Raw genomic sequence first — 26,397 nt, forward strand, 5'->3', positions numbered from 1 at the left:
AAGAAAAAAAGTTATGGGCAGGAATTTTTGTAGGAGGTCTTTATATATTGAAATTCTTGATTCTTTGTTACATAGGTATCTTGTCTGTCATTACCCTCCCTCCCTCCTTCTCTCTCTCTCTCTCTCTCTCTCTCTCTCTGCAGTTTGACCTTAATTTTATTTTGCTTTGATGGAAAGGAGCCTTATATATTTTTGTTGTCCAATCCACCAATCTGTTCCTTTGACATTTTCTTAGAAAAACGTTTCTTATTGTAAAATTGTACAGGTATTAGGATTTTTTTTAAGTTTATTATTTCATAGAGAGAAAGAAAGAGGGAGCACAAACAGGGGAGGGGCAGAGAGAGAGGGAGACACAGAATCCCAAACAGGCTCCAGGCTCTGAGCTGTCAGCACAGAGCCTGATGTGGGGCTTGAACCCACAAACCATGAGATCATGGCCTGAGCCAAAGTCAGACACTTAACCAGTGAGCCACCAGGTGCCTCTAGGCATTAGGATTCTTTGTGGTTTAACTTCTAGCGCGTAAATCTGTAAGCCATCTAGGTTTACTCTGGTGTATGGCAGGAATCTAACTTTACTTTTTCCAAATTGTTAGCCAGTTGTCCAGTCCCATTCAGTGAGTAATCCATCATTCCTGCACTGGTTTGTTTATTTTGTTCAAAATTCCTCATCTTTTCAGTTTTTAAAGTCATACATGCAACCTAAACAAAAAAGAGAGACAGAAAAGGAGAAGTAGGAGGGGGAAGAGGAAGAGGACAAGAAGATGAGGCGAGGAGGATGAGAAGAAGTAATCCGAAGGTCCTAGAAAGATCTGACTCAGAAGGTAAAGCCCTCTCCTGAACCCACCTCCCCGAGATAATGACCACCAGCAGCTTATTATATATCCTTTTATTGTTAGTGTGGTAACATTTATTAGGTTTCGCTTAAATACAGAGATGTACAAAGAAAAATACCGAAAGGAATCAAGAGCTCTAGAAAACACGTAACTGACATAAAAATATGTTGACCTTAAACAAAAGGTAATACACGTCTAGTGTTGGAGAAGTCACAGTCCTGAAAGAGACAACGTGAAAACCAAGCCCTTCTCTCTCACTCTCCACACTGCCCCAGGCAAGTCCTTTTCCCTGAAGGGAACCAGCCAACACTTCCCATTGGCTTTGGTTTGAAATGCGTTGTTTGGTTTTTTTTAATGTTTATCTATTTACTTTGAGAGAGAGGGTGCAAAAGAGTGGGGCAGAGAAAGAGAGGGAGAGAGAGATTCCCAAGCACGGGGCTCGAACCCACAAACTGCGAGGTCACGACCTGGGCAAAAATCAAGAGAAGGCTGCTTAACCGACTGAGCCACCCAGGCGCCCCCTGAAATGCATTTTCTTCCCACATCCCACACCGTCCTCTGTGGACGGGTCTGTCTCCAGACTTCCGGTTTGGGTGTGCCATTTCTCTCTCTGCTATGCAAGTGCTGGCACCACGGGTCCCGGGGCGCAAACTGTGAAGCCCTGGAGTTTTACCACGTGCTTGAACAGCTGGCAGGGTCGGTGCCCCCCTTACTGGTCTTCACTGGCAGAGGTACCGCGACCGTCTCCGTTCGGCCTGCTGTAACCAAGTACCACAGACCGGATGGTGTATAAACACCAGCACTGTGTTTCTCACAGTCTGAGATCAGGATGCCAGCACGGTTGGGTTCTAGACAAGGCCCTCTTCCAGGTGGCGGACCGCCGGCTTCCCGCTGTGTCCTCACATGGCAGAAGTGGGGTGAGCGAGCTCTCTGGGTCCCTTCCACGAGGGCTCTAATCCCGTGCCAGCGGGCTCTGCCCCCGGATCCAGTCACCTCCCAAAGGCTTCCCCTCCTGATACCATCACATTGGGGGTTAGGATGCCAACATATGAATTCGGGGGACACAGACATTCAGTCCACAGCAATTATTATTCTATACTCATTTTCCATTTCTGTTCTATATTATCCCCCCCCCGTTTGATTGGAATTTTATTGGAATCGCATTATTTGCATGGATTAATTTGGGGGTGATTGTCTTTCACGGTAGTGAGGTTTTCTGTTGTGGATAAAGGCGTGTGCGCTTCTTATGACTACATCAAGGTTCTGTGATCTTTCTGGTCAGGGGTCTGGGTCACCCCTTCTTGGGGCACTCAAACCTCAATCCCTCAAATGTTATAGCTGCAGCCACCCAAGAGCAGAAGGTTTGGGAGACAGGGTTGCTGTCTTCTGGCACTCAAGGGCCATCATGTACAGGAGGGAGTGACGGGCTCAGCAAGGCTCCAGAGGGCCAAACTTACACCTCTGGACGTCACCCCGCGGCAAACAAAAGAATAACTGTAAGGCCATGAAACAAGCCCCGGGGCGGGGGTGGGGAGGGGGGGCGCGGTGGTGACTGCTCCACGAATGGCACTTCTCCAGCGTTCCAGGGAAAATGTCACCGGTGCCGTCCAGGGGCTTCCCGGCTTGGTGGGAAAGCCGGGGCAGGGGGACACGGGATGCTGGATTACAAGGGCCTGGTCCTTCCACTCTGAGGAAAGGCCCAAGGCTTCCCAGTATCTCCTCTGTGCCCCTCACCTCACCTTGTCCTCCCCCGTGACCCTGAGGGTGCAGTGGTGCTGACCCACTTTATGTCTGAGGACGGAGAGGCTCCGCAAAGCCAAGGGACCCAACCAGGATCACCCAGCAGCTCTGGTGCACCCCGGATCCCAAGGCACACACCCCTCAGGCTGTCTTTCCGTGATTGTCCTCCGGGAGGCCCTGTTCAGGGACAGGGCTGGACCACCCTACCCAGTCCCCCCGCGGGGGCAGCCACTGGGCAGGTGAGTGGCCCAGTAGGCGGGAAGGCACCCCCAGCTCTTCTCTCGTGCCTGGTTCTGCACGTACGTCTGCCTCTCCCCCCCTCCCCGGGCAGCTCTCAGCTTGGCCCGTGGTGTCCTCAGGGGGCCAATGGGCTTCTTGATTCCAGGCTGCACATCTGGAAGTTGACGCTATTAAAACAAACCCCATTATATAACAAATGGACATCTGGAACATGTTAGCACTGAGTTTTTAGAAAAAGAAATTGTTTTGGATGTGCTCTCTCCTAAGAATGTGGCAAAGCGCCCTCACCCAGGCTGTCCAGGAACCCAGAGACCAGGCCGCCTCTCCTGGGTCCATTTCTCGAGGTAACTCAGGCCAGGCCAGAGGTGGGCCAGGGCAGAGGCAGGGACAGACTCCCTTCCACCAGACAGGCGACTTCACTATCTCCTGAGGGCCACGTGCTTAGAAGGCCACTTTCCAATTTCATTCAGATATTTATTCAGCACTTGTGAGCCTACTGTGTGCTACCAACTCGTTATCATTCATATGCCCCCCCCCCCAACATCCACCACAGCTAATTACTCCATTGTGGCTTAAGAAAACAGATCATGGTCTGCCCTGGATTCTAAACAACAAAGCTTAAACAACGCTGCGCCTCAGTTTCCTCTGACACCTTAGCCAGTCCCTGGAATTTCCTAGCATCCTCAAGCTTCTCTCTGAATTGTCTTCCTCCCCTTCCCTCCAGACACCGGCATATAGGGGCTAAAAACACCAATGACCTACCAGTGACGCGGCATGGGGTTGTGGTGGTTCTCTCTATGGGTGGACTTGATCTAGCACCGAAGAGGCTTTAAGAGAAATGTCTGACTAACATTTTGCAATGGAAATGTTATTTTTAAAAATATTTCTGCCCAACGTCCTATGATGAAAAACTTCAGGCATACAGAAATGTTCAGAGAATTGTACCGTGAATACCCATATAAACCCACTGCCTAGATACTACAGTTGTTAACATGCCGCTGTATCTATCCATCTCTTCACCCATCAATCAGTTCAAAAGCAATTTGCAGACATCACTATATTTCACCCCTAAACACTGTGCATGCAAATCGCTCACTAGAGTCTGGTACTTGTTCCTGACTTTCTTCCAGGTGAAATTGACATACAATGAAATGTGGAAGTCTTAAGTGGACAGTAAGACCCCCAGACCACAGGATGTGACTGTATTTGGAGACAGGTCTTCTGAAGAGGTAATTAAGTTAAAACGCGGGCACATGGGTGGGCCCTAATCCAGTATGACTGGTGTCCTTCTAAGAAGAGATTAGGAGAGGCTCATGGGTGGCTCAGTCCATTGAACATCCGACTCTTGATTTCGGCTCAGGTCATGATCTCACAGTTTGTGAGTTCGAGCCCTGAGTCCAGCTCTGCACTGAGAGTGTGGAGCCTGCTTGGGATTCTCTCTCTCTCCCTTTCTCTCTGCCCCTACCCTGCTTGTGCTCTCTCTCTCTCTCTCTCTTTCTCTCTCTCTCATGCGTGCTGTCAATAAATAAACAAATAAACAAGCAAATAAATAAATAAACATTTTAAAATATTTTTTAAAAAGAAGAGATTAGGGCACAGATATGCACACACATGGGAGGAAAGACCATGTGAAGACACAGGGAGAAGACAGCCATCTCCAAGGGAGGGAGAGAGACCTCAGAAGAAACCAGCCCTCCCCAAAACTTGATCTCTGACTTCTGGCCTCCAGCACTGTAAGAAAGTAAGCTTTTGTTGTTTCAGCCACTTTGTGGCAGCTGCAGCAAAAGAATACACCAGGTTTACCTTTTCTAGAATTGCATGTAAATAAAAATCGTACACTATGTCCTCTTTTGTGTCTGGCTTAATTTGCCCAGCATAAGGCGTTTGGGACTCATCCATGCTGCTACACGAATCCATACTTTTCATTGTGGAGTAGTATTCCATTGTATAAATATCCCACAGTTTGTTTAGCAAAGGAAATGTATTTGTTTGTTTGTTTGTTTGTTTGTTTACATTTATTGAGAGAGAGAGAGCAGGGGAGGGGCAGAAAGAGAGGAGAGAGAGAGAATCTCAAGCCGGCTCCACACTCTCAGCACAGAGCCCGATGCGGGGCTCTATCCCACGAGCCGTGAGATCATGACCTGAGCCGAAATCAGAGTCGGATGCTTTAACGGGCTGAGCCACCCAGGCGTCCTGGGAAATTTACTTTTTAATGAGGAATTGTTTCATAATATTTCCCTCTCATGTTTGTCTTTTGTGTCATCCCACCAACGGAGAGGACAGTCAGCCCTACTCAGCAGGGAGCTTCAGAACTGTACTTGAATGTGTAATCATCCTAAAATGTATATAAAACACAGCATACTTCCTGAAATGGCCTAAATATGAGATTAGAGTAGTACTGCATTTTTTTTAATCCCAATGGATGCAGACAAATCCATGGTGTCCCAGGGACTTCATCCCTTTGGTTACAAATAACATAGTGATTACACTGGCTTTGGTGTCAAGGGCCCTGGATTTGAGTCTTCCTTGCTGTGTGATCTTGGGCAAGTCACTATACCTCTCTGAGCCTCGTTTTCTTCACCCAGGAAGTGAGGCTAATAATCCCTTCCCTAAGGGTTGCTTGAAGACCGAATGAGCTAATGTACTCAGGTTGTTTCCGAGGCTGGAAGTAGTGAGGACTCGGGAAACCTTTGCTGCTGTGATTTGTCCCAGTCAGCAGCCATCAAAGCCAGAACCTCTCTCCTGAGAGGGCAGAAAAAGTGGATTTCTAGGCCACTAAGAGTAGAAGATCAGCTTTCTGCACTGCCCTACATGGTAGCTGGGACCAAGGAGCAGGGCGGTCAAGACCATGTCAAATCAACAAGCCGCCAAGATCAATCAGCCCGATGCAATCCCAACAGAACGGGGGGGTTTGGAGGAATGAGGGCTCCAGGGTGCTCCCAGTCTCCACAAGCCTTGCACACGTTTGACCTTTTCTTTTTGTTATTTTGTTCCATCTGAACAGGGCAGTTCAGAAATTTGTTTCACTTTGTCATGATCGCTTCTAGGAAAGTATAAATTTAAATCGGGTAAACTAGGAACCTATCCCTTAGAACAGATGCTAATTTAATACTTTTCCTCTAACAAAGCCGAAGAAATGCATAATCTGAATCGCCGCCATTTACTTTATTTCAGAATTTCCTTTCTTCTGAAAGAAATACTTTTCAACTTTGAAGTCCTTAGGAATTGGTTTTTGGCATAATTTATCCACTGTGTCCCAGGCGGCTTTGAAATGTTCCTAATTTCTCTCAGATGATGATCTTTTTTTGGATTTTCAAGACAAAGAAAGAAAGCATCTATAGTTTCACTTTGAAGCTCTTCAGAAAAATATTCCTATGACACTTACCATGTGGTAAAGAAACTTAAAATGCAAGAGAAGTTCAAATTTGGACACAGGGCCGTCCATCCCACTGAATGCCGCCTTCACTACAAGGGGCCGTGGCCCAACGGCGTCTGAACCCTGCTCCTCACAGCTCCAGGTGTTTCGGAGAAATCACCTTGCCTCCCACACGCTTCATCTGCACCCCACTTCCAAAAGTTTGGGGAAATTCTTGCAGGAGATACGTTGTGTTGTGCCAAGAACATCACTGAGGGCATTTGAGGTCTTTCCTTTCCTCTCAGAACTTCATTATTACCAAAACCAAACGATGTGCAGAACTCTTCAAACTGCCTCCGTGCCACTCAGCGTTCTATACCTTCCAGATGCGTTGTCATGGATCTCGTAGCACGTTCAAGTCGATTTCACTCGGCTGCCATTTTTCTTCGCGGGTATATATTTATAACCCTGCACGAGATAGATGATCCACCTCGGTCACTGCGTCAACATTCATGAGACCCAAGAACCTCTCTTTTATTAAACGTCCTGGAGGAGAGCTGCCCTGCTTCCCAACCCTAAATGTGCTGCTATAGCGGGCTCCCAGGTAGCCCGCAGCCAGGCGTGGCCGATGCGCAGCGCCCTAGACTAAGGGTGCTGGGTCCCTCCAGCCTCACAGTAGGGGCCAACAGCGGAGAGCCTCTCGGGTGAGAATCAGGGCCGCCCAGTTCCAGGAGAGAGCGTGGTGCAGGGAGGTGCAAGGAGCCGCCAGAGAGCTGGGGCCAGCAGACTTGGGTGGTCTGGGAGGACCTGCAGAATCCTTCCCTGTCCCTGGGAGACGGGCACACAGGGCACACCCTCCTGGGGCACCTCCATGCACAGCCAGCCTGTCAGCTGGACCTGAGGCTTGGGGCAGTTAGAGGTACAAGAATGCACAGGGACCGATTTCCCTCTTAGCACAGATTTGCTGCATCCCGTTAAGTTTTTGGTATGTTATGTATGTTGGTCTGTTTGTATGTTTGGCATGTTGTTTTCAGTTGTCTCAGGATGTTCTTAAATTTCCCTGCTGATTTCCTGTTTCACCCGATGATTGTTCAAGAGCATACTGTTTAGTCCCCAAGTATTTGTGAATTTTCTCATTTTCTTTCTTTTTTTTTTTATTTAAATTCAAGTTAGTAACAGACAGTGTACTCGTGGCTTCAGGAGTAGAACCCAGTGATTCATCTCTTACATATGACACCCGGTGCTCAACCCAAAGAGTGCCCTCCTTAATGCCCGTCATCTATTTAGCCCATCCCCCCACCCACCTCCCCTCCAGCAACCCTCAGTTTGTTCTCTGTATTTAAGAGTCTCTTATGGTTTGCCTCCCTCTCTGTTTTTATCTTATTTTTCCTTCCCTTCCCCTATGTTCATCTGTTGAGTTTCTCGAATTCCACACAGGAGTGCAATCATATGATATCTGTCTTTCTCTGACTGCCTTATTTCGCTTAGCCTAATACCCCCTAGTTCCATCCGTATTGTTGCCAATGTGAATTTTCTCATTTTCTTCCTGATTTCTAGTTGCATTCCATTGTGGTTAGAAAAGCTACTTGGAATGATTTCCATGAATGGGTAAAGAAAACATGATACACACATATACAATGGAATATTATTCAGGCACGAGAAAGAAGGAAACCTTGTCATTTGCAACAACATGGATGAGCCCAGAAAGCAATATGCTAAGTGAAATAAGCAAGACAGAGAAAGGCAATACTACACGATGTCACTTCTGCGTGGAATCTAAAAACGTCAAGTTCATCAAGGCCGGGAGTAGAGTGGTGGGGGGGCCTGCAGGGGGAGAGGTTGGTCAAAGGGCACAAAGCTTTGGTTATGCAGGATGACCTGGCATGTGGCATGGTGGAAATCATTAACAAAACTGTACCGTGTATGCTGAGTGTTCTCACACACACAAAAACAAAAACAACTGTGAAGAGACAGATGTGTTAATCAGCTTGATTGTGGCTCTCACTCCACAATGCATGCTGCTACCAGATTACCACCTTGTGCACCTTAAATATATGCAATTTTTATCAGGAAAGCTGAGAAAAAGTGAACTTAATACGATTTATATTGACGTTCTGGGGGGGGGGGGGCGGGGAAGGCAAAGAAAAGACAGTGAACACCCAAGGGAACCAACAGTCAGGAGAAAGCCCGCGATTCACTCAGAGGCACGGGAGGAGACAGACCACAGCCTGCCCAACCATGGCACAAAGAAAACAAAACGATAAGAATATTTTTTTAAATCAATTGCAAAAGAAAATATTTTGTTTTGAACTAGGAAGCATGTTTTTAAATTTAACATGAACCAGAGGAGAGGAAATGGGACCAAGTGGAAGACATCATGCAAAACCCAAAGCAAAAATGGAAGAAGACAGAACATGTACAGAGGAAGACAAGAGCCTAGGAAGAGACAGACCCAGAGGACATAACATGTGAATAATAAAAAGCCTAGAGGGGGAGACGAATCCAGGAAATGGAGGAGAAGCAATAACTTTAAAACAAGAAAGAAAATTTTCCGTGGTGCAAAGAAAGACTTTGGTTCGAAAGGGCTTGTTGAGTTCCAGGCAGGAGCGATGGAAAAAAGCAGACATCTAGGCACGGCCTGGGAAGATTCCTGAATTCCATGATTAAAGGGAAAACTCTTACAAGCTTCCCGAATGAGGGAACAAGTTACAGGGGAGGAAAAGAGCACCAGACTGAAAACGCACATCTCCTTTGCCAAGCGAGAAAAGACAAAAGCATCCTATGCCCGCCAAGGTGCCATTCGCCTACCCAGGATAGATAAGATGTCGGGCTCTGGGGAGGCTCCCTGGACAGGGGAAAACACCAGAGAAAGGAGTGGAATCAGGCAATGAACCAATCTGATTGCACACAGGGCAGATGAAGAGAAGAGGAAGCCATCCATAGGGAGCCAAGATCCTACCAATTCATGTGTAGTTAGTTCCAAGTGGGTAATGATCAGTGAGACTGAGTTTGTAATATAAGCACCAAATAAGCTTCAACAAAACAGAAGAGAAATATAATAATACCTACTGGTAGCCTGCAGCTAAAAGCACTAAATGATGCTGGTAAGGGGTGGGAGATGAACATGGGAAAGGGGCCGATGAAAGCATTGTAATACCTCTTATTGGCTGTGGGGGAAGGGAGACGGGAAGAGAAACCCTCAGTGGGAGGAATGAACTGGTACCTGGCTGACTTGTAACAGAACTTGTTTAAGTTCCAAAAACCAGAAAAGGGAAGGTCAGCGCTAGTGAAGGCAACATACCGTGGAGCTTCCAAATGGGAAGGGAAAAGAGGAGTGACCAGCATCTATGGTCGCTTGTTCCATCCTTTCCTTTTTTTTTAATTAAAAAAAAAAAAACACTTTTATTATGGAAACTACTAAACACACACTGCAAGAGAGGGAACACCACAAGGAATCTCTGTGGACCCAAAGCTAAGGTTCGTTACTCATTTCCCCCCCCCAAAAAAGCCAGGGAAAACTTGATGGTCTCAAAACTCTGCAACATTTCGGTTTTTACGTTTCCTAGCAATTTCTTTAGAATTTGCACACTTACATAGAACTCAGCACTTGTCCTCATTGATGAAGAGTTCTTCCCTTATTTCTTCTTCCGATATCCAACAACTCCGGAAATATGCCTTCAAGGACTGACGAGGCACGCCCTTTTCCTGATAAACTTTTTAGCTTTCCCCACAGCTCACTTTTTGGTAGTCGACAAACTGGCAAAAGTCACAAAATGCGAAACCTCTCTAGTTATCAAGACTCTTAAAAATCCTGTAATTTGCACAAAACTTGTGGGGTTTTTTTTTTAGTTTATTTATTTATTTTGAGAAAGAGTCAGCAAGCAAGCGGGGGAGGGGCAGAGAGAGAGAGAGGGAGATGGAGAATCCCAAGCAGGCTCCCACTGTCAGCGCAGAGACTGATGCAGGGCTCAAAGTCACAAACCGTGAGATCACGACCTGAGCTGAAAGGAAGAGTCGGACGCTTAACCAACTGAGCCACCCAGGCACCCCAAACCTTGTGTTTTTTGATGGGCTGCCTTCACTCAAGAAGTGACACCTGTCTTGGAATGGTACCACGCACACTCTTTTGGTGCCTGGTGTTAGTGATTCTGGAAAAGTGCATGCCATCACTTAATTCCCTGGACAGCCTCTAGATTCTTGGTGGAAAATGACAACAGGCTGCATTTAAACACTCACAATTCCTAAGAAAGAAACCACAGCCAGCTTTGGTCAAGACGTTGAAAACTGCAGCATAGGAGATGTTTGCCAGCACAGCGATAAACAGGCCAGCTGGATGGGCACACTGGTGACACAGGGCAAAAAGGGCACAGGGAAACACCAGCACCAGTCGAGTTGTTCCCACTCATGTTTTCTTCTGTTGTTGCTTTTCTTTCTCATGAAAATGGGTGGTTGCATTTTTGCTTTTTGGTTTTTTTTTTACAGAATAGGCCCATGTTTTATAATGTACACAACGGGGTGAGGTAGTTTTAGAAGGCATTTTCATGCTTCTACTGATCCTAAATTTTTCCCTGGGAGCCTAGGTCGGGGAGCACCCAATCCCTACTCTGCCAGGGTCTCCCCTCCCTCCCTAGATGTGCACCTACAGCCCTGGAGATGCGCTACAAGCCACATTTTTGCCCCCACCTTCAAACAAGGGTGGCCCTGCCGTGCACACTGTGATGGAGCCTCTGCATTCTCCTTGGCCCCATCTATTTTTTTTTTAATGTTTATTTATTTGTCTGAGAGAGAGAACATGAGGGGGGCGGCAGGGTGGGGTAGGGGGGGGAGGTGGCGGGCAGAGAGAGAGGTGGACAGAGGGTTTGCACTGACAGCAGCAAGCCCGATGCGGGTCGAACTCATGAACTACAAATCATGACCTGAGCTGAAGTCTGAAATTCATCAACTGAGCCACCCAGGTGCCCCTATCCTTGGCCCCATCTAAATATCCTTCTGTCCCCACCCCAGATCTCAACCTCACCTGCTATGTAGCACAAGAAGCCAGACCATCAAGTGAAGCGCTTTCTGCTTCCTGCTCCCCACTCAGCCCCCTGTCCCTCCTGCAGGTACTCAGCTTCCCACGCCTTCCTGGCCATCTCCCTCCTCCCATCCCTCCTCCCTCTGGCCTGAGTCCCATCCCCTTAAGGGCCTTGCCTCCCTCTCTCTGGCTTCTTCCCCCAGCTCTTCCCTCCCAGATCCCCAGTCCTCTTTGGAACTCATGCCTTCCCTTCCTGTGTTTTCTCCCCGCCCCCACTCCACCTTGCTTGCCCTTTTTTGGCCCAGCCTGGCCCACATAAAGGGCCTCCCACCTTCTCTCTGGGTCAGGAAAGCCAAGGTCTCACCTATGGCTTCCCTGCATCTTGTGGAAACTTCCTCTCCCTTGTCTGGACTGGCATCTCTCTCACTCTCCCTCCCCACAGCCCTTTGGCCCAGCTGGCTTACTCCTCTGACCACATCTTTCTGTTCTCCTTCACTAACTCTTCTTCCTTGGTTTTCCCCTTAAATGTCCCAGCTTCCCTTTTACATCACACAAACTCCTTGGGATGCCTCTTTGTTCCCACGGCTTTAGCTTTTGACAATGAATTAACATCTCTCTGAAACCAGATAAATCAGATAGGGCTTTGAACCTTCCATTTATTTTCGTTAGGAAAACATTTTTTTGGTCTTTATCTCCCCCTGAATGAAGAGTCATTCAGCCCATTCTGGGGAGGGTGACCCTCCCCAGGGCAGAATGTAGACCTCTCCCACCTCTTCCTGGGAGCGAGCGAAATGTGCCTGGCCCCGGAATGTCTGAAGTCGAGCTCTCAAGGTGGGGAAAATGACTTTTTCTCTTGCTGCCAGTTTGAGCCCCAGATACATTGGGGCCATCAAGGTTCGTCCGAATTACGGGGAAAGGAGAAGAAGGAGGTTTGGGGGAGTAGAGAGGGAGGGCACCTGGGCAGGAAGCCTGGAGAATCCAGGGAGAGAGGAGGAAGGATGAGGACACACCAGGGACCCAAAGCTAAGAGTGGCGTTGGTGGTGGAGCAGTTGCCTGGGAGGTGTCAGGCCAGGCGACCAGGGGCAGCAGAGGCGCTCAGGGCCTCCGCCACCTGCCCAGACAGAACTCAGGCCTCTGGGAGGAATGAGGTGACCAGGACCACTGGTCGGGCACTTCCCTGTGGCTCCAGTAGGAACCCGAGATACCAGCAGGGTATGTGTGGGGCAGACATCCTGACCTTGCACCAGAGGGCTCGCTGAGCACCCTCCAGCCCCCCAAACTGGGAAGGGGCAGCGGACACCTGGGACGCCCCAAATACCTGCCTATCGTGGACCTCCCTCTCCTCCTGGGTGTCTGCAGGCACCTCCAGTTCAGCATGGCTTCCCTCCAAACTTGTGCCTCCCCTCTTGCCTTGTCTCGGCCAAAGGGCCCCCACACTGGAAGCCTGGAGGCACCCTGTAGCCCCTCAGAAATCACCAGGGCTTCCTCGTTCTCCTGATGTTTCTGGACGCTTTCCACTCCCTTCTGTCCCCAACTCCACGGTAGCAGTTCTGACCCCAGGCACCAGCACAGCCTCTGAACCAGCACCAAGGCTCCTTTCCTCACCCCGCCCTCCCCACCACAGCTCTACAAGGTGGCTGAAGGCACAATGGGGCCCTTCACCAGACAGACAGAAGAGGAGGTGGGAGGGGAGGAGGACAGATGCAGTCTAGTGGCGGGGTGATAGGCACAGGGATGACACAGCGGGGGAGAGGCTGTCCTCATCCCAGTGCAGCCCTGGGGCGGGGGAGAGAAGGGAGGGATAACGCCCCACCCCCACCGTGGGAGCCTCCTGCCTGCCCTTTCCCAAAGGAACTGAGGCCAATACCAGCGTAGCCAGGAATGCGGGAGTCCCTGGCTACAAGAGGCTCAGGCTGGGGAGGACCCTGCTGGTCACATGGTAGAAGGCAAGAGCAGGTGGGTGGGCTGCTCTGGGGAGTCGCAGCCGTCAGGCTATGGCAGGGAGCCCCCTGAATAGATGCCAAATGTATGATCTAGGGCCAAGTGGGAGACGGGAGGGAGACAGGCCCAGGACGCCGCCGGGGTGTTGAGTCCATAATTGTGACCTTGGCCCTGACCCATCTTTCCAGCCAGTCCACGAAAGCCCCACGACCCTCCTCCCAGGTTCCTGCCCTCCCATCACCAGCATCTCTTGCCTTGTTTCCTGCACCAGCCTCCCCAGTGCATCCTCCTCATGGCTACAGAGGGACTGTCTACAACCTACAGTTCACCATTCCACAAACACAGACAGTAGGTGGCCCCTGCATCTGGGAACTGCCAGTCAGGAAGAGACCTCTATGCAGTAACAGTGACAGTAGCATGCAGGAATTGGCAGGTGAGTGGATTCACAGGGGCTGACGCCCAGGCATCTCTGTGCACACCTCTCCAGTCCTCAGCCTGTATACTGAAGAACCCCACAAACACCCCTCCTATGCCACCTCACTCTCATTGCCCCCTCCCCTCCCCAGACCCCTCCCCAGTCCCCTCCTGGGACTCCTACCAACTCTCAGCCACCTCTGCCCCCGCAAGTCTCAGGTGCCCTAAGCACAGCCTGGCGCCCACCTGCCTGTGCTTCTAGCATGGAGGGGATGCCCAGCAAATGTCCTGGAGAGTTAAGGAATTAAGGCAGAGCAGGTCTGAGATAAGGGAATTGTCTGGGTGGAGGTCAGGTTCTGCCCATCCAAGCATGAGTTTGCCATGGCAACGACCTGCCTCCCCCATCCTGGCCCCTGCTCCAGTGGAGGGTCACCCCCCCTTCCCCTCCCCCACCCGGGCCCCTGCCCTCAGGGGAGGGTCGCCCCCTTCCCCCCTCCCATCACATGCCTGCATCCTCTGTTACCAGCTGGTAATCCTGTGTGGTTTTTATTCCTGTGCTTATGAATAGAAGAGCTAGAGGAGAGCAGGCATGAGCCCAGGCCCTGTGCCCACCCCCACACCCCCACCACCCGCTTGCAGGGAGCAACCCTGGGCCCTCTCCCTCCCCACCCCGGAATGCCGGCTGTGCCAGCCACGCATGTGAACACCCACCATCACTGTCAAGGCCTCCCCATCAAGGCTCCCTGGCCTGTGGCTGCCTTGCAGCAGGCGTGGGGAATGCAGACCCCTGGCCTGGACAGCTCATTAAACGCTTCCCTCTCCCCACACTTGACCACACAGGGTCACTCCCACCCCAGGCCTGACATTGTGTCTCCCCTCTGCCTGGCACCTTCCAAACCCTTCCCATACTCACAGCCCCCAGACCAGCCACCAGGGCCTGTCAGCTTTCTCTCCTGACAGCGTCTGGAATCCACCCCCTGTCATCCCCACCAGAGCCTTGTCAGCCTTGCGGCCGACTGTTGCAGCCGCTGCCTCCCTGGCACCCTGTCTCCAGCACCTGCTCTCTGTAATGGTGACCAAGGGACATTTTTCACAACTATTCTATATGTGTTGTTACCTGGGTGTTAAGTCCAGACTCTTCACTGGAGTATTCAAGGCTCCTCTTGTATGGCCCCTGCCAACCTCTTGTGGAACCTAGCCTCCCCACGCCCACCCCCCCCACCCCCCCACACACAGAGCTCTTGGTATTCCCCAAACATACCAGGCTGTCTCCTGCCTCTGTGCCCCACACAGGCTGCGCCTATCACTTGAGATGCTTTCTCTCCACAGATGAGTTGTGGTATTGCTTGTCTGGGGAGATATCTCTGACCCTTCCTCTCCACCCCAGACACATCTCCCTGGGCCTCAAGAGCCCATGCCTCCTGAGGGTCCTTGACTGCAATGGTATCATGTGTATTGTCCTTCTCTGTTTGCAGGTCTGTCTCCTGTCTTGAATCAGGTTCCCCAGAAGCAGAGCTGGAGGCAGGGATTCAGGAACATGCAGTTTACTAGGGAGGGCTCTCAGGAGACACACGAGGGAGGGGGCGTGCAGAGCAAGAATGGGATTTCAGGTAGCCTCTAGATGTGGCCTGATCCAGAGGGCTCTAGACCCTGACTACGCTGCTGAGCTGTCCCCCTGAGGGGAGGAGACCAACCTTTTGTAACCCTGAAGCAGCCAGTCATTGGCTACAGGTGGGAGGGTTTGTAACTTCCGGGGAGAGGCTCTCATCAGCCAGGGACTGTTTGCAATAGGAGGCCATGAGTATTAACAGCCAGCACTCCCACCGTGGGGGGATGATGGGTGCACAGGCCGGGGAAAAGGGGTCTGGCAGGGTACCAACAGCATCTGCCACACCCCACAGTCAAGTGGGACCTCGGACAGATTTCTGAAGAAATGAAGGATATGTGGGTTCTGGGCCCGTCCAGCACTGGCCTTCCCTGAACCCACAGCTGTGCTGCTGCCCGTGGAGAAGGTGCTGCCCGTGGCAGTCTCCATTTCAAGGAGTGGAAAGAAGCCCAGACATCCACCCGCCTCCCAGGGAAGGGGAGACCCTCACTGAGGTCTCGTAGCTGCCTGACCTTGCAGATGGGAGCTTGAGCCAGTGTTCTCTGGCTCCCTCATTTCATAGACAGGAAGACAGAGGCTCAAAGGGGTGAAGTGACTCCATGAAGGTCAAGCAACTTGTGAAGGGAGGAGCTGGCATTCAAACCTGGATCAGAGCCACCCACCCCCCGTCTGGTTCCTTCTCCCAGGGTGTGAATGGCCCTGGAGCTAAGACCTTCCTGCCCACTGTAAGAGACTGGCAAGCCCAGGGTCATCTCTCTGCCCCACAACAAGACTCAGCTGAAGTCAGGATCCCCAGGGGCTGCATCTGGCATTCGCAAGAGTTGGGAGGCCCATGCATGTGTTTTGCATATAATTTGCATAATTATTACATCTGGTTTGCATGTGTCCACAATGAAGCCCCGTCAGTACAATTTGTAAGTTGCTTTTTAAGGAACTCTCACTCAATAGAAGTCCACCCGGGCTTTATAGAGTCCAGTTTCCATGATTTCTGGAGTCTCTCCCAGGCCCTCACCTTGCGTATGCACATCTACCCACCCTGGGGCGGGGGGGGGGGGCCTGGAGAAGCCCTGCTTCTGCCCTAGCTGGAAGGGGTCACTCCAAACCCCTGCCCCAGAAATGCATGTGGACTTGACAGTAACTGGTTTTGATGGTGTGGGTGTAATCAAAATGCTCACTGGGCTTTGAGCATGCTGATGTTTATGTTGGGGAGAGAGTGAGCCCCGGGGAAAGAGCCTTGCTACACAGAACTTCCAAAGGTGGCCCCTTTTAGGGAGGCCGAGCTGTGCACTCAGGAGAAAGGAGATGGGGCAGGGTGGTGGGCAGGGACAGAGCGCCTGTGCATTCAGCCCGTATCCTAAGGCTGGTGTCATCACTGGTTGCCTGGGGGGTGGGGGATATGCTTCCCTTGGTCGCAGGGGGCTCATCTGTATCGAGAAGGGCTTATGCCAGAGAGCTGGTCATTCCAGTGCTTTCCATTCCTTCTCTTTTCAGGGAACTACATTCCATCAAACTTGGTGAAGCTCTCAATGATCTCACATGGAAGGCCTCTATAAAGCTGGGGGAACCTCCTGGGTAAGGTGGAAGAAGCCTGGAGAGGGGGGATGCAACTCCTTGGGTTCTGAGAAATGCATGGAGGTAGGGAAGGTGGGTGGGTTGCCAAACACCAGAGTCCCTCATTAACTTACCACCAGGCAAGCCTGCCTCTCTGCAGCTTCCAGGGATCCATTCTCTCATCCTCTCTGCCCCCAGAGACCAGTTCTTTCCCTCTGCCCCAGGAAGCCCACAGAGGAGGTGGGGAAAGTGGCAGTGTCTGGCAGGGGCCCCCACTCCTGTTCCCCCACCGCGCCACTCCCTGATGGACCCAAAATGCAAGGCTACACTTCTCCCTGCCCAGGGTTATCTTGTCTTCCTGATGGCATCCTCCATTCTTCCTGAAGGGATAGGTGGCACATCTGTCACCAAGGGCTAGTAAAGGTTGGGAACGTATGCTTCTTTCTGTGTGTGTGTGTGTGTGTATATGGAAGTGGGGTGTGTGTGTGAGAGAGAGACAGAGACAGAGACAGAATGTGTCTGGGTATGGGCGTGCATGCCCCTGTGAACAGAAATCGTGATCCTGTCTGTGGCCCCTTAGCCTACCTCGATCCAGGTGTAGAGACTCCAGGCTGAGTGGGGGGAGGACACGACTGCCTCCCTCCCCTGCCTCTGGCTTCCCTCAATTTCCTGTCTGGCAGATGTAAAGTGTCCTCATCATCTGTGGGGGAGACCCAGACTCTGGCCGGATCCCACCAAGAACCTGAGCATCTATCTCCTCTGCCGACGTCCTCCTCTCCACCCCAGGATGGGGCCCCAGGGCTGGCTCCCGAATTGTTCCAGTTAAAGAGGGTGTTTGATGTCAGCCACCTGGGAAAAGGGGAAGTGGGGTCCAACTGTTCTTTCAGCCCCTTGTTATGTGGCCTTTTCCAAGTTCAGACAGGGTCCAGCCTCCTCCCTCTGAGTTGTGGGCCCCACATCTGGGCTGGGAAGGGAGTGAGAGGCAGGGCTGGGGCCCCTTAGTAAAGGATCACAACTTCTGTAGCATGCAGGGGTGGGGGTGGGGGAGTTCTTCCAGAGCCACCAGGGCTGTGCTGCCAGGCATCAGAACCCACTCAGGAGCCCAGCTCTGTTCATGTCCCACCCAGATGTCTCTCACTTTCTGAGAAGTGGAAATTCAGTGCTCGCAAGATCAAGAGCATGTTATGGATACCGTGTAACTTGCCCCCAGCAGATGGACATCTCTGTTAAAGAGAATATAATAGCACGTTCGGTGGATTTGGGTCAGAGGATAAAAGGCTGTCTTAGGCATCATTTGCGGGGATCAGAAACCCATTCAAGCTAGCTCAAGTGAGGTGGGTTATGGGAAGCAGACAGGGAAAGCCAGTTACCAAATGGCTCCTCCCACACCTCTCCCTGGGTGAGCACCATAGACTCGACCAACTTTCTTCATTTGTTTTTAATTTTTAAAATATTTATTTATTTTTGAGAGAGGGAGAGAAACAGTGTGAGCGGGGGAGGGGCAGAGAGCGAGGAAGACACAGAATCGGAAGCAGGCTCCAGGCTCTGAGCTGTCCACACAGAGCCCAATGCAAGGCTTGAACTCACGAACCCTGCGATCATGACCTGAGCCAAAGTTGGACACCCAACCAACAGAGCTACCCAGGGGCCCCATCAACCTCTCTTCTGGCAAACTCTCTTCCTTAGCTTCCCTGTAAGTCCCACATAGCTATGGCCACAGCATGCCACGGGCTGTCCTTTCACCACCCCTCAGGGGCCCTGGAGTGCACTGAATAGCATTGCCCCAAATTCTTGTCTACCTTGAACCTTAGAATGCGGCCTTGCTTGGAGACAGGGTCTTTGCAGATGTAATTAGTTAAGATGAGGTCATACTGCATTAGACTGGGCCCTAAATTCAATGACCAGTGTCCTTATAAGAAGAGGAGAGGACACAGAGACACAGAGAAAAAAGGCCCTGTAGAGACACATGGGAGAAGAACACATGAAGACAGCAGATGATGCAGTGAGTGATACAGCTCCAAGCCCAGGAGTGCCTGGAGCCAGTGAGGCTGGAAGAGGCAGAGAATTCTTCCCTAGAGTCTGGAGGGACTGTGGCCTTGCTACACCTGATTTCACACTTCTAGCCTTCAGGATTGTGGGGGAGTAAATTTCTGTTGTTTCAAGCCACCAAGTTTGTGGCAATTTGTTATGGCAGCCCTAGGAATCAGAGACCAGGAAACTCCCGCCTGAAGGCTGGATCCCCCTGCACCTGTGTACCAAAGCCTAGGAGAGGGGACAGTTGGCCCATTTCGGTCAGGTATCTGCTTCCCCCACCAGGGACCCACATACTATGGCTGGGAATGGGCAGAGGGCATACATGTGACTCTCAGAGCTGTCCCCGTTTTGCACCCTCGTATCATCGCTTTAATCAAAGGGTGTGGATTCACATCTCAGGTTGCAGGAAGGTCTCTCCCGGGATGCCTCAGAGTTCTATGCCTGCCACACACCTATCAGCTACTTGGGTAAAGACAGAAGGCTGCAGTCACCTGTGTGGATGAGACAGGCAGGAAGAAATGCCACCCTGCTGGATGACAGAAGCAGGATTCAAGAAGCTCTTTGCAGGTTAGAAGGCCATCGAGATGATGGTGAATGAGAATGACAGTAAAGGCCAGTTCTTGAGTTCCAAGGGACCATTTCACAAGGGGAATAAGGCAGAGCCTGCCTTAACAGCAGCGAGAAGGACCCAAAGGTTTTCTTTGACCAGTTGCGAATAGTAAACCAGTGCCGGGGTCCAGCTGGTTAAGAGCTTTAGTTGCACAAAGAGAAGCAGAGCATCCACTGCTGGACTGGAGAGGCGAGGGGTGTTTGGGTCTCCTTGCACCCCATACCTAAGACAGAGGAAGCACGGACCCCACCAGGGAACCACAGGAACGACCTAGTCACCCACTGGGCTGCAGGGAGAGGTTAAGATGCCCCAGGTAGGGGCAGCACAGCTATCAGTTGTCCTGGCCACCTGGAGACGGAGACGGTGCACAGTAGGCGCAGCTAGCCAACAGGGACCTTCTGGAACCTATTCCAAGGAGGTGGCTGCGGAGATGTTGCTGGTGCGCCCCCAGACAGGGTCATCTCCGCTCCAGAGCTGAGGCACGCAAGGGTTTTTAAGACCCGTGTGCCCCGCCGGTGGGCGCCGTTCCTGGAGGGAGGGGGCGGCCCGCGCCAGGGCGGGCCCCAGGGGTCCGGCTCTGCTTCCCTGTCTTGCACGCGGGCGACGGTGGTGGACGGGTGCGTTCGGGGGCCTCCCCAGGGCGCGACTGCCCGCGCCCCTGCCACCCCGGGGCTGCTCCCTTCTTAACCTCTCGCTTGCAGGCGGCCCCTCGGGCGTCAGCTCGGAGCCAGGGCGGGGGGCTGGCGGCGGAGAGGGGGCCGGCGGAGGCGAGCGACGCGGCCCCAAGTTTATGCTAATCCGCGCAGAGCCCGCCTCCCGCCTCCCCTCCGCGGCCCCAGCCGCGAGCAGCGCCGGCCACTCGGCGGGACGCAGCCGCTGCGCAGCGCCAGGCGGCCGGGCCAGCGAGCTCCGGGGGCCGCGGGCGGCGGCGGCGGGAGCCGGGCGGGCGGGCGAGCGGCGGGGCGGCGGGCGGACGCCGGGCGGGGGCCCCGCGCGGGGCCAGGTGGAGAGCCGCGGGCCGCGATGGGCCGCCGCCTGCCGGTGTGGCTGTGCGCCGTCGCGGCGCTGCTCTCGGGGGCGCAGGCCAAGGGCACCCCGCTCCTCGCGCGGCCCGCGCCGCCCGGTGCCCCCCGCTACAGCCTCTACACGACGGGATGGCGCCCGCGGCTGCGCCCGGGGCCGCACAAGTAAGCGCGGGCCGCGGCCGGGCGGGAAGCGGGAGGGATGGGGCCCCGGCGGCGCTCCCACCTGCCCGGACCGCGCGCGGGAGAGGGGGGCTCCGGGCTCCCGAGGCCGAGCCCCTGCCCCGGCGGGCGCCCCCACGCTCCGGGAGGCTGCGGGGCTGGCGAAGAAAAATAAGCCGAGGGGGCCTGGCGCGGCGGCTGGGACCTGGCAGTGCCCGCGGAAACCTTTCCAGCGAAGTAACATTTTCCAGCTGCGCTGTGTGCAAACTCCCGGCGCAAGCGGACCAGGTGGAGGGAGCGGAGGGAGGACGGTGGGCGCGAGGCATACGCGGGAATCCCCCACGCCCCCACCCGCGCCGCGCCCCCCTTCTCTCCCCTGCCCCGCCAGGTGGGAGATGGAGCCCAGCGCCCTGCAGCCCGCCCCCTCCGGCGGTTAGCCTGACCCCGGGCACCCCTTGGGAACCCCCAGTGTGTTTGACCACAGAACTGATGGGGGCGCCTGGGTCCCGGGCCTGTGTTGTGGCTCCAGAGGCCAATAGCAGTGCACGGGTGGTTGGCTTAGCCAGGCAGCCACTCCCCACCCCTTGTAACCTGTGAGGCTGGCTCCTGCCTCACCCCTGCCTCAGCTTCTGGTCTTCAGTAGCCAGTGGCTTGGGAACTGGCCCCAGTCAGGTGAGTTAGGGGCTCTACCTGGGATGCTGGCTGAATTGTATTGTAGGAGAGTGCTCAGCCCATAGCTCAGTGGGCCTGGCACATCAGAGCCGGCTTCCTGGAGGAGGCAGTACCAGAAGTGATCAGAGACTGAGAAACCCGGAGCAAAGGCAGGGGCTAGAAACTACGAGGTGGCATGTATTTCCCCAGGAGTCAGGGAAGGAAGGAGGAGAAGTGTGGTCTCAAAGGCACAGAGGCACTAAGTTGAGATCTCAGAAGGATGGAATGCCAAGATAAGGAGTTGAGAGCCAGTGAAGGAGTTGGAGGAGGGTGAGAATACAGCAAGGCTCTTGTTGGGGAATCCAGGTAAGGAGGGCAGAGGCCAGACCACAGGAAAGGCAGCCCCTGGTTCACTACAGTGCTTACCCCAGTGACCAACCCACTGGGAAGTCTGGGATCTGACTGACCAGCAGTGGGTCCAGACCCCAGGCCAGGGCCCCGGCCTCCAGGAACAAAGAACAGAGACAGAAGAGAGATGGGAATCTAGTCCCCTGGGGAGACCTACAGATAGGGAGGGGGGTCTAGGAGCCTCAGTGCGCCTGGCTCAGGCCAGATATTGCAAGGATGCTGTTCCCTTACAGGGCCCTCTGCGCCTACGTGGTGCACAGGAACGTGACCTGTATCCTACAGGAGGGAGCAGACAGCTATGTGAAGGCTGAGTACCGGCAGTGTGGATGGGGGCCCAAGTGCCCCGGGACAGTCATGTGAGTGCACCCCCGTGCCACCCACTCAGGACTGCTGGGCACAAGCCCCAGGCCTGCCTTCCCCCCAAGAGCAGCAGCCAGCTCCACAAGGGGCTGTACCTCCTTGGACTGCAAAGAGCCCATTACCCCAGCTCCCACACGGGCTGGCTAGGGGACGGGGGGCGGGGAGGAGACATAGGCAGGGTCAGGTTAGGGCCCACAGAGGGACCAAGGGAGGATTCCTAAAAGAGACACAGAACTAGGCAAGGAAGAAGCCGCAGAGGCAAAGAGAGTTGGAGGTGAACAGAAAAGGCAGAGGCTCACACTGACAATGGTTGATGCCAAAGCGGCCCCAGGAAGACCCAGGAAGGGCCGTGGTGACTGTAGAAAAGGAAGGCCAAGGGTGAGGGGATGGAGGCCAGGTTGCCAGGGCCTGGGCCGGACAGGCGGGGTTGTGTGAGCATATGTAGGACGGTGCACAGGTGTGATGCACAGGTCTATACTTGGAGAGGTTTAAGTGCATGTCTGAAAACAAACCCACTTGCTCCAGTGTGTCAGTGGGTAGACAGGCACGTGGCTGAGTAGGCGAGGGAGGGGCCCTGGCGAGCCCTGCCCTGCACCCCTGGGCCTTCCCTTCTGTGCTCAGAATCCAAGGTGCCATCCACCAGCCTGGGTGGCCAGAGCTGAGTTCCCAGAACAGGCTACAGAGGAGCAGACAGAACTGAGGGGACAGATGGGAGCCGAGAGCTGCCCCTGCACACTGGGAAGGGCTGTGCACCCCGGCTCCAGGGCAATACCCATCCCACCCCACCCCACGGGGGAGGGGCTGAGATTGTGCCAGAATTCTTCCAGGTATCGCCAAAGCCAGAGTGGAATCTCTCATGGCAGCATGAGCTCAAGGGGATCCAAAATGGTCTTGGGGACACTGGGGCTAAGTCCCTGCTAGTGTTCTCCCCAAGCAAACAGGATGGGATGGGACTTCACCTGCACCTGCTCCTTAACCCTTCTCTGAAGCCCTGAAAGGCCCGCCTCCACCCCAACTGCCCTGTCACCGAATACACAGAAAAGGGAGGCTTTGATGGTGGTGTAGAGGTGGGGAGATAATTAGATCTTATGCCAGGAGGCACGAGCCTCAGCCCACAGGTACAGGGCAGCACCCTCTCCCCCTGTCTGGCCCAGGTACCGCACAGTGCTCAGACCCAGATACAAGGTCGGCTACAAGACAGTGACGGACCTCACCTGGCGGTGCTGCCCTGGCCTCACTGGAGAAGGCTGCCCCGAGCACCTCACCGACCATGGGGCCTCCCCAGCCCAGCCAGAGCCTCAGCCCCAGATTCCCTCGGGGCAGCTGGGCCCAGGGCCCCAGCCCCCTTCTTCTAGCAGAGCGGTCCCCAGCCCCTATGGTGAGTCTGCCTGGAGGAGACCCTACCAGGTGATCAGGTTTTTTCGGAGCGGTGGGGAGGGGATTGAGCCAGGTAGGCTGAGCTCTGGCAGGGCTGGGGAGGGTGCATCTCATGCTGGGCTTGAGGGAGAGCTCCCAGAGCCCCACCCAAAGCTGAGAGAGCTATGCCCAGTGGGAAGGTGCGCTTAGAACAGAAAATCTCTCAGGTGGCCTGGCCACAGGACAAGCTGAGGGAGGCAGGCCAGCGATGCCTCTGGGGTTCTCTCTTCCAGGAAGAAAAGGTCCAGGGCTGTTTGGTGAGCGGCTAGAACGACTGGAGGGTGATGTCCAGCGCCTGGCACAAGCATATGGTACCCTCAGTGGCCTGGTGGCCAGCCATGAAGACCCCAACAGGATGACCAGTGGTCCCAGGGCTCCTGCCACCCCTGTGGGCTTCGGGATCGTCTCTGAGGGGTTTGTGAAGCCCAGAGACAGAGCTGGAGGGCCACTCACACCCCCCCTGGATGAGATCTTGAGCAAGGTGACAGAGGTGAGCAACACGCTCCGGACCAAGGTGCAGCTGCTGGACGAGGTGCACGGGCTGGCCCTGGGTCACGAGGCTCACCTACAGCGGCTGCGGGAGGCCCCTCCGTCTCCACTCACCTCCCTGACGCTTCTGGACGAGTATGTGGACCGACGGCTGCACCGACTCTGGGGGAGCCTACTGGATGGCTTCGAGCAGAAGCTGCAAGGTGTCCAGAGTTCCTGCGACCTGCGGGTGCAGGAGGTGCGGCAGCAGTGTGAGGAGGGTCAGGCAGCCAGCCAGCGGCTGCACCAGAGCCTGGATGGCCGGGAGCTGGCCCTGCGCCGGGAACTGTCACAGCTCGGGTCGAGGCTGCAGGGGCTGAGCATGGCCGGAGGGGGCGGCTGCTGCGGCCGGCTGGCTTTGATCAGTGCCCGTGTGGACAACCTCGAGAGGAACCTACAGGCTGTCACTGAGGCCCAGAGGGGCCATGGCCCCCTCACCAGGGATGAGCTGGAGCGGCTCTCTGCTGCCATGCTCGAGGGGGGTGCGGACCGGCTGCTGGAGGGCCTGGAGACCCTCAATGGGACGGAAGGTGGAGCGAGAGGCTGCTGCCTGGGTGGGGAGGAGGGGGGATGGGACGTGGGCAGCTTCAGGACCCTGCTGGAAGAGCGAGTGCAGAGCCTAGAGGAGCGCCTGGTGACACTGGCTGGGGAGCTGAGCCATGACAGCGACCCACCGGGCGGGTTGGCCCGGCCCCGGGTGCAGACGGAGCTGGCAGTGCTGGAACAGCGGCTGGTTTCACTGGAGTCCTCGTGCACTCCCAGCACCACCTCGGCCATCCTGGACACCCTCGCGGCAGAGGTGAAGGCCTGGCAGAGCCGGAGCGAGGCCCTCCTACACCAGGTGGCCAGCCACGCAGCCCTGCTCCGGCAGCTCAACGGCACCGTGGCCGAGGTCCAGGAGCAGCTGGCAGAAGCAACGGGCAGCTCACTCCAAGGCGAGATCACCCTGCTCAAGGTCAATCTGAACTCTGTGAGCAAGTCGCTCACGGGCCTCAGCGACTCCGTCAGCCGGTACTCCGATGCCTTCCTGGAGGCCAACTCCTCCTTGGACGAGCGAGAGCGCAAGGTGGAGGCTGAGGTGCACGCCATCCAGGAACAGGTCAGCAGCCAGGGCTCTCGGCTTCAGGCCGGCCACAGGCAGGTCCTGAGCCTGCGGGGGGAGCTGGAGCGACTCAAGGCCGGCGTGGCCGATGTGGCAGGCGGGCTGAGCCGCTGCCAGCACACAGCCCAGGACTTGCGGCACGTGCTGGGCCGCTTCGACCAGAGGGTGGCGCAGGTGGAAGGTGCCTGCGGGAGGCTGGGCCTACTGGCTGCCCACAGGGAGGGCCTGTGGGGCTACGTGGACCAGCTGAATCGCACACTGGCTCAGCATGCGCAGGACATCGCCCGCCTCCGGGATGACCTCCTGTACTGCCGGGCCCAGCTGGCCGAGCAGGCGCGGCCCCGGCAAGCTGACTAGGCAGGCCAGACAGGACCCGCCCCTGGACCCCGCTGACCCTGGGGATGTCCCTCCAGAGCCCAGCCTTGCCCAGCAGTGCCTCCCAGCCCCCCCTGGCCAGCATGGATGCCACTTCAGAGGCCACAGAAGGAATAGCCTTGGTCCAGCTCCATATGACTGTCCCAGCCACCAAAATCCACACTCAGTGCTGTACCAACTGGACAATTCAACATCGTGGTCAAGGCAAGGACATCATGCCTGAAGGCCAGGGCGGACCTAATTGACCTCACAATCCAGTCTGCAAATTGTCCCTCTTCAGACACACCAGGGTCAGCACCTGTACAAAGACCCGCAGGTCTGGTCACAGACAGTGACCTGTCCACATCTCCCTTTGTCCCCAGGCCATAGCCCCCAGCCTGTGGGGGCTTCTGGTTCCCTTGTCCCCTTGGCTTCTCTCCCTTGCTGTCTGGGCTCAGTTTCTGCAGGAAGATGGTGCCCACTGGCACTGTCCTCATACCCGGCAGCTTCGTGGATACGGTTTCTGAAACCAAGGACCAGAGGTTTCCACCGGCCCTGGTCCTTCGGAGCAGAACAGAAACACAAAGACTCAGTTCTCTTTATTTCTTTTGACCCTCCCCTCAGGTGAGGGCTTAGGCAGCTGTAGATTCCCTGAGAAAAAGGACAGGGTCCAGGCTCTGTTTAGAGACCCCACCCCAATTTATCCTTTTCCTTTTCTTTCCCCAAAATGTTTCAGGGCCTCTGGTCCCCACACCCTCCCCTCCTTTCCATATGGGAGAATATCCTGCCACCCCCCGCCTGCCCAGGTTAGAGCCTTTCTTCAGAGAATAGCCCTCATATATGTCATGGCCTGAATGAGGCCAGACTCTGAACAGGAGGCCACAGGAGAGGAAGGCCTCCAAGCCCTGTTTCCAGCATCCCAGTGAAACCCCAGCCTCTCCTGGATGTTCACTAAGTGGTGAGAAATTCAGGTACGACACCATCATGGGACAACCTGAAAACACAGTGTTCATCCAGCCTGCAGAGTTCCCAGAGACCCTGATGCCCATCTCTGC

At 54.5% G+C, this 26,397-nt stretch overlaps 1 protein-coding gene across 2 annotated transcripts; it reads left to right on the forward strand.

The window, feature by feature from the left end:
• The first annotated feature begins 749 nt into the window (after nucleotides 1–749).
• Nucleotides 750–26,348, forward strand: EMILIN3 (elastin microfibril interfacer 3). 2 transcript variants are annotated; one of them, XM_042980395.1, is made up of 8 exons: nucleotides 750–821; nucleotides 3,944–4,042; nucleotides 5,988–6,872; nucleotides 13,396–13,557; nucleotides 16,636–16,716; nucleotides 21,816–21,938; nucleotides 23,097–23,320; nucleotides 23,592–26,348. In XM_042980395.1, coding segments are annotated over exons 6-8 (1,980 nt in total). In that variant the 5' UTR covers nucleotides 750–821; nucleotides 3,944–4,042; nucleotides 5,988–6,872; nucleotides 13,396–13,557; nucleotides 16,636–16,716; nucleotides 21,816–21,936; the 3' UTR covers nucleotides 25,346–26,348. The 2 variants fall into 2 exon arrangements, with proteins under 2 accessions (XP_042836329.1, XP_042836328.1); XM_042980394.1 differs by lacking the exons at nucleotides 750–821; nucleotides 3,944–4,042; nucleotides 5,988–6,872; nucleotides 13,396–13,557; nucleotides 16,636–16,716 and adding an exon at nucleotides 20,363–20,526.
• Nucleotides 26,349–26,397: the final 49 nt, after the last annotated feature.

The sequence above is a fragment of the Panthera tigris genome, chromosome A3 (genome assembly GCF_018350195.1).
Source record: "Panthera tigris isolate Pti1 chromosome A3, P.tigris_Pti1_mat1.1, whole genome shotgun sequence".
Lineage (NCBI taxonomy): Eukaryota > Metazoa > Chordata > Mammalia > Carnivora > Felidae > Panthera > Panthera tigris.

Excerpts from the sequence above, each read along its gene's own strand:
- EMILIN3 (XM_042980394.1), top strand. The coding sequence starts at position 20,363 with ATGGGCCGCCGCCTGCCGGTGTGGCTGTGCGCCGTCGCGGCGCTGCTC. Across the intron at positions 20,527-21,815 it reads CTGCGCCCGGGGCCGCACAA|GGCCCTCTGCGCCTACGTGG; the intron begins GTAAGCGCGGGC and ends GTTCCCTTACAG. Across the intron at positions 23,321-23,591 it reads AGCGGTCCCCAGCCCCTATG|GAAGAAAAGGTCCAGGGCTG; the intron begins GTGAGTCTGCCT and ends TCTCTCTTCCAG.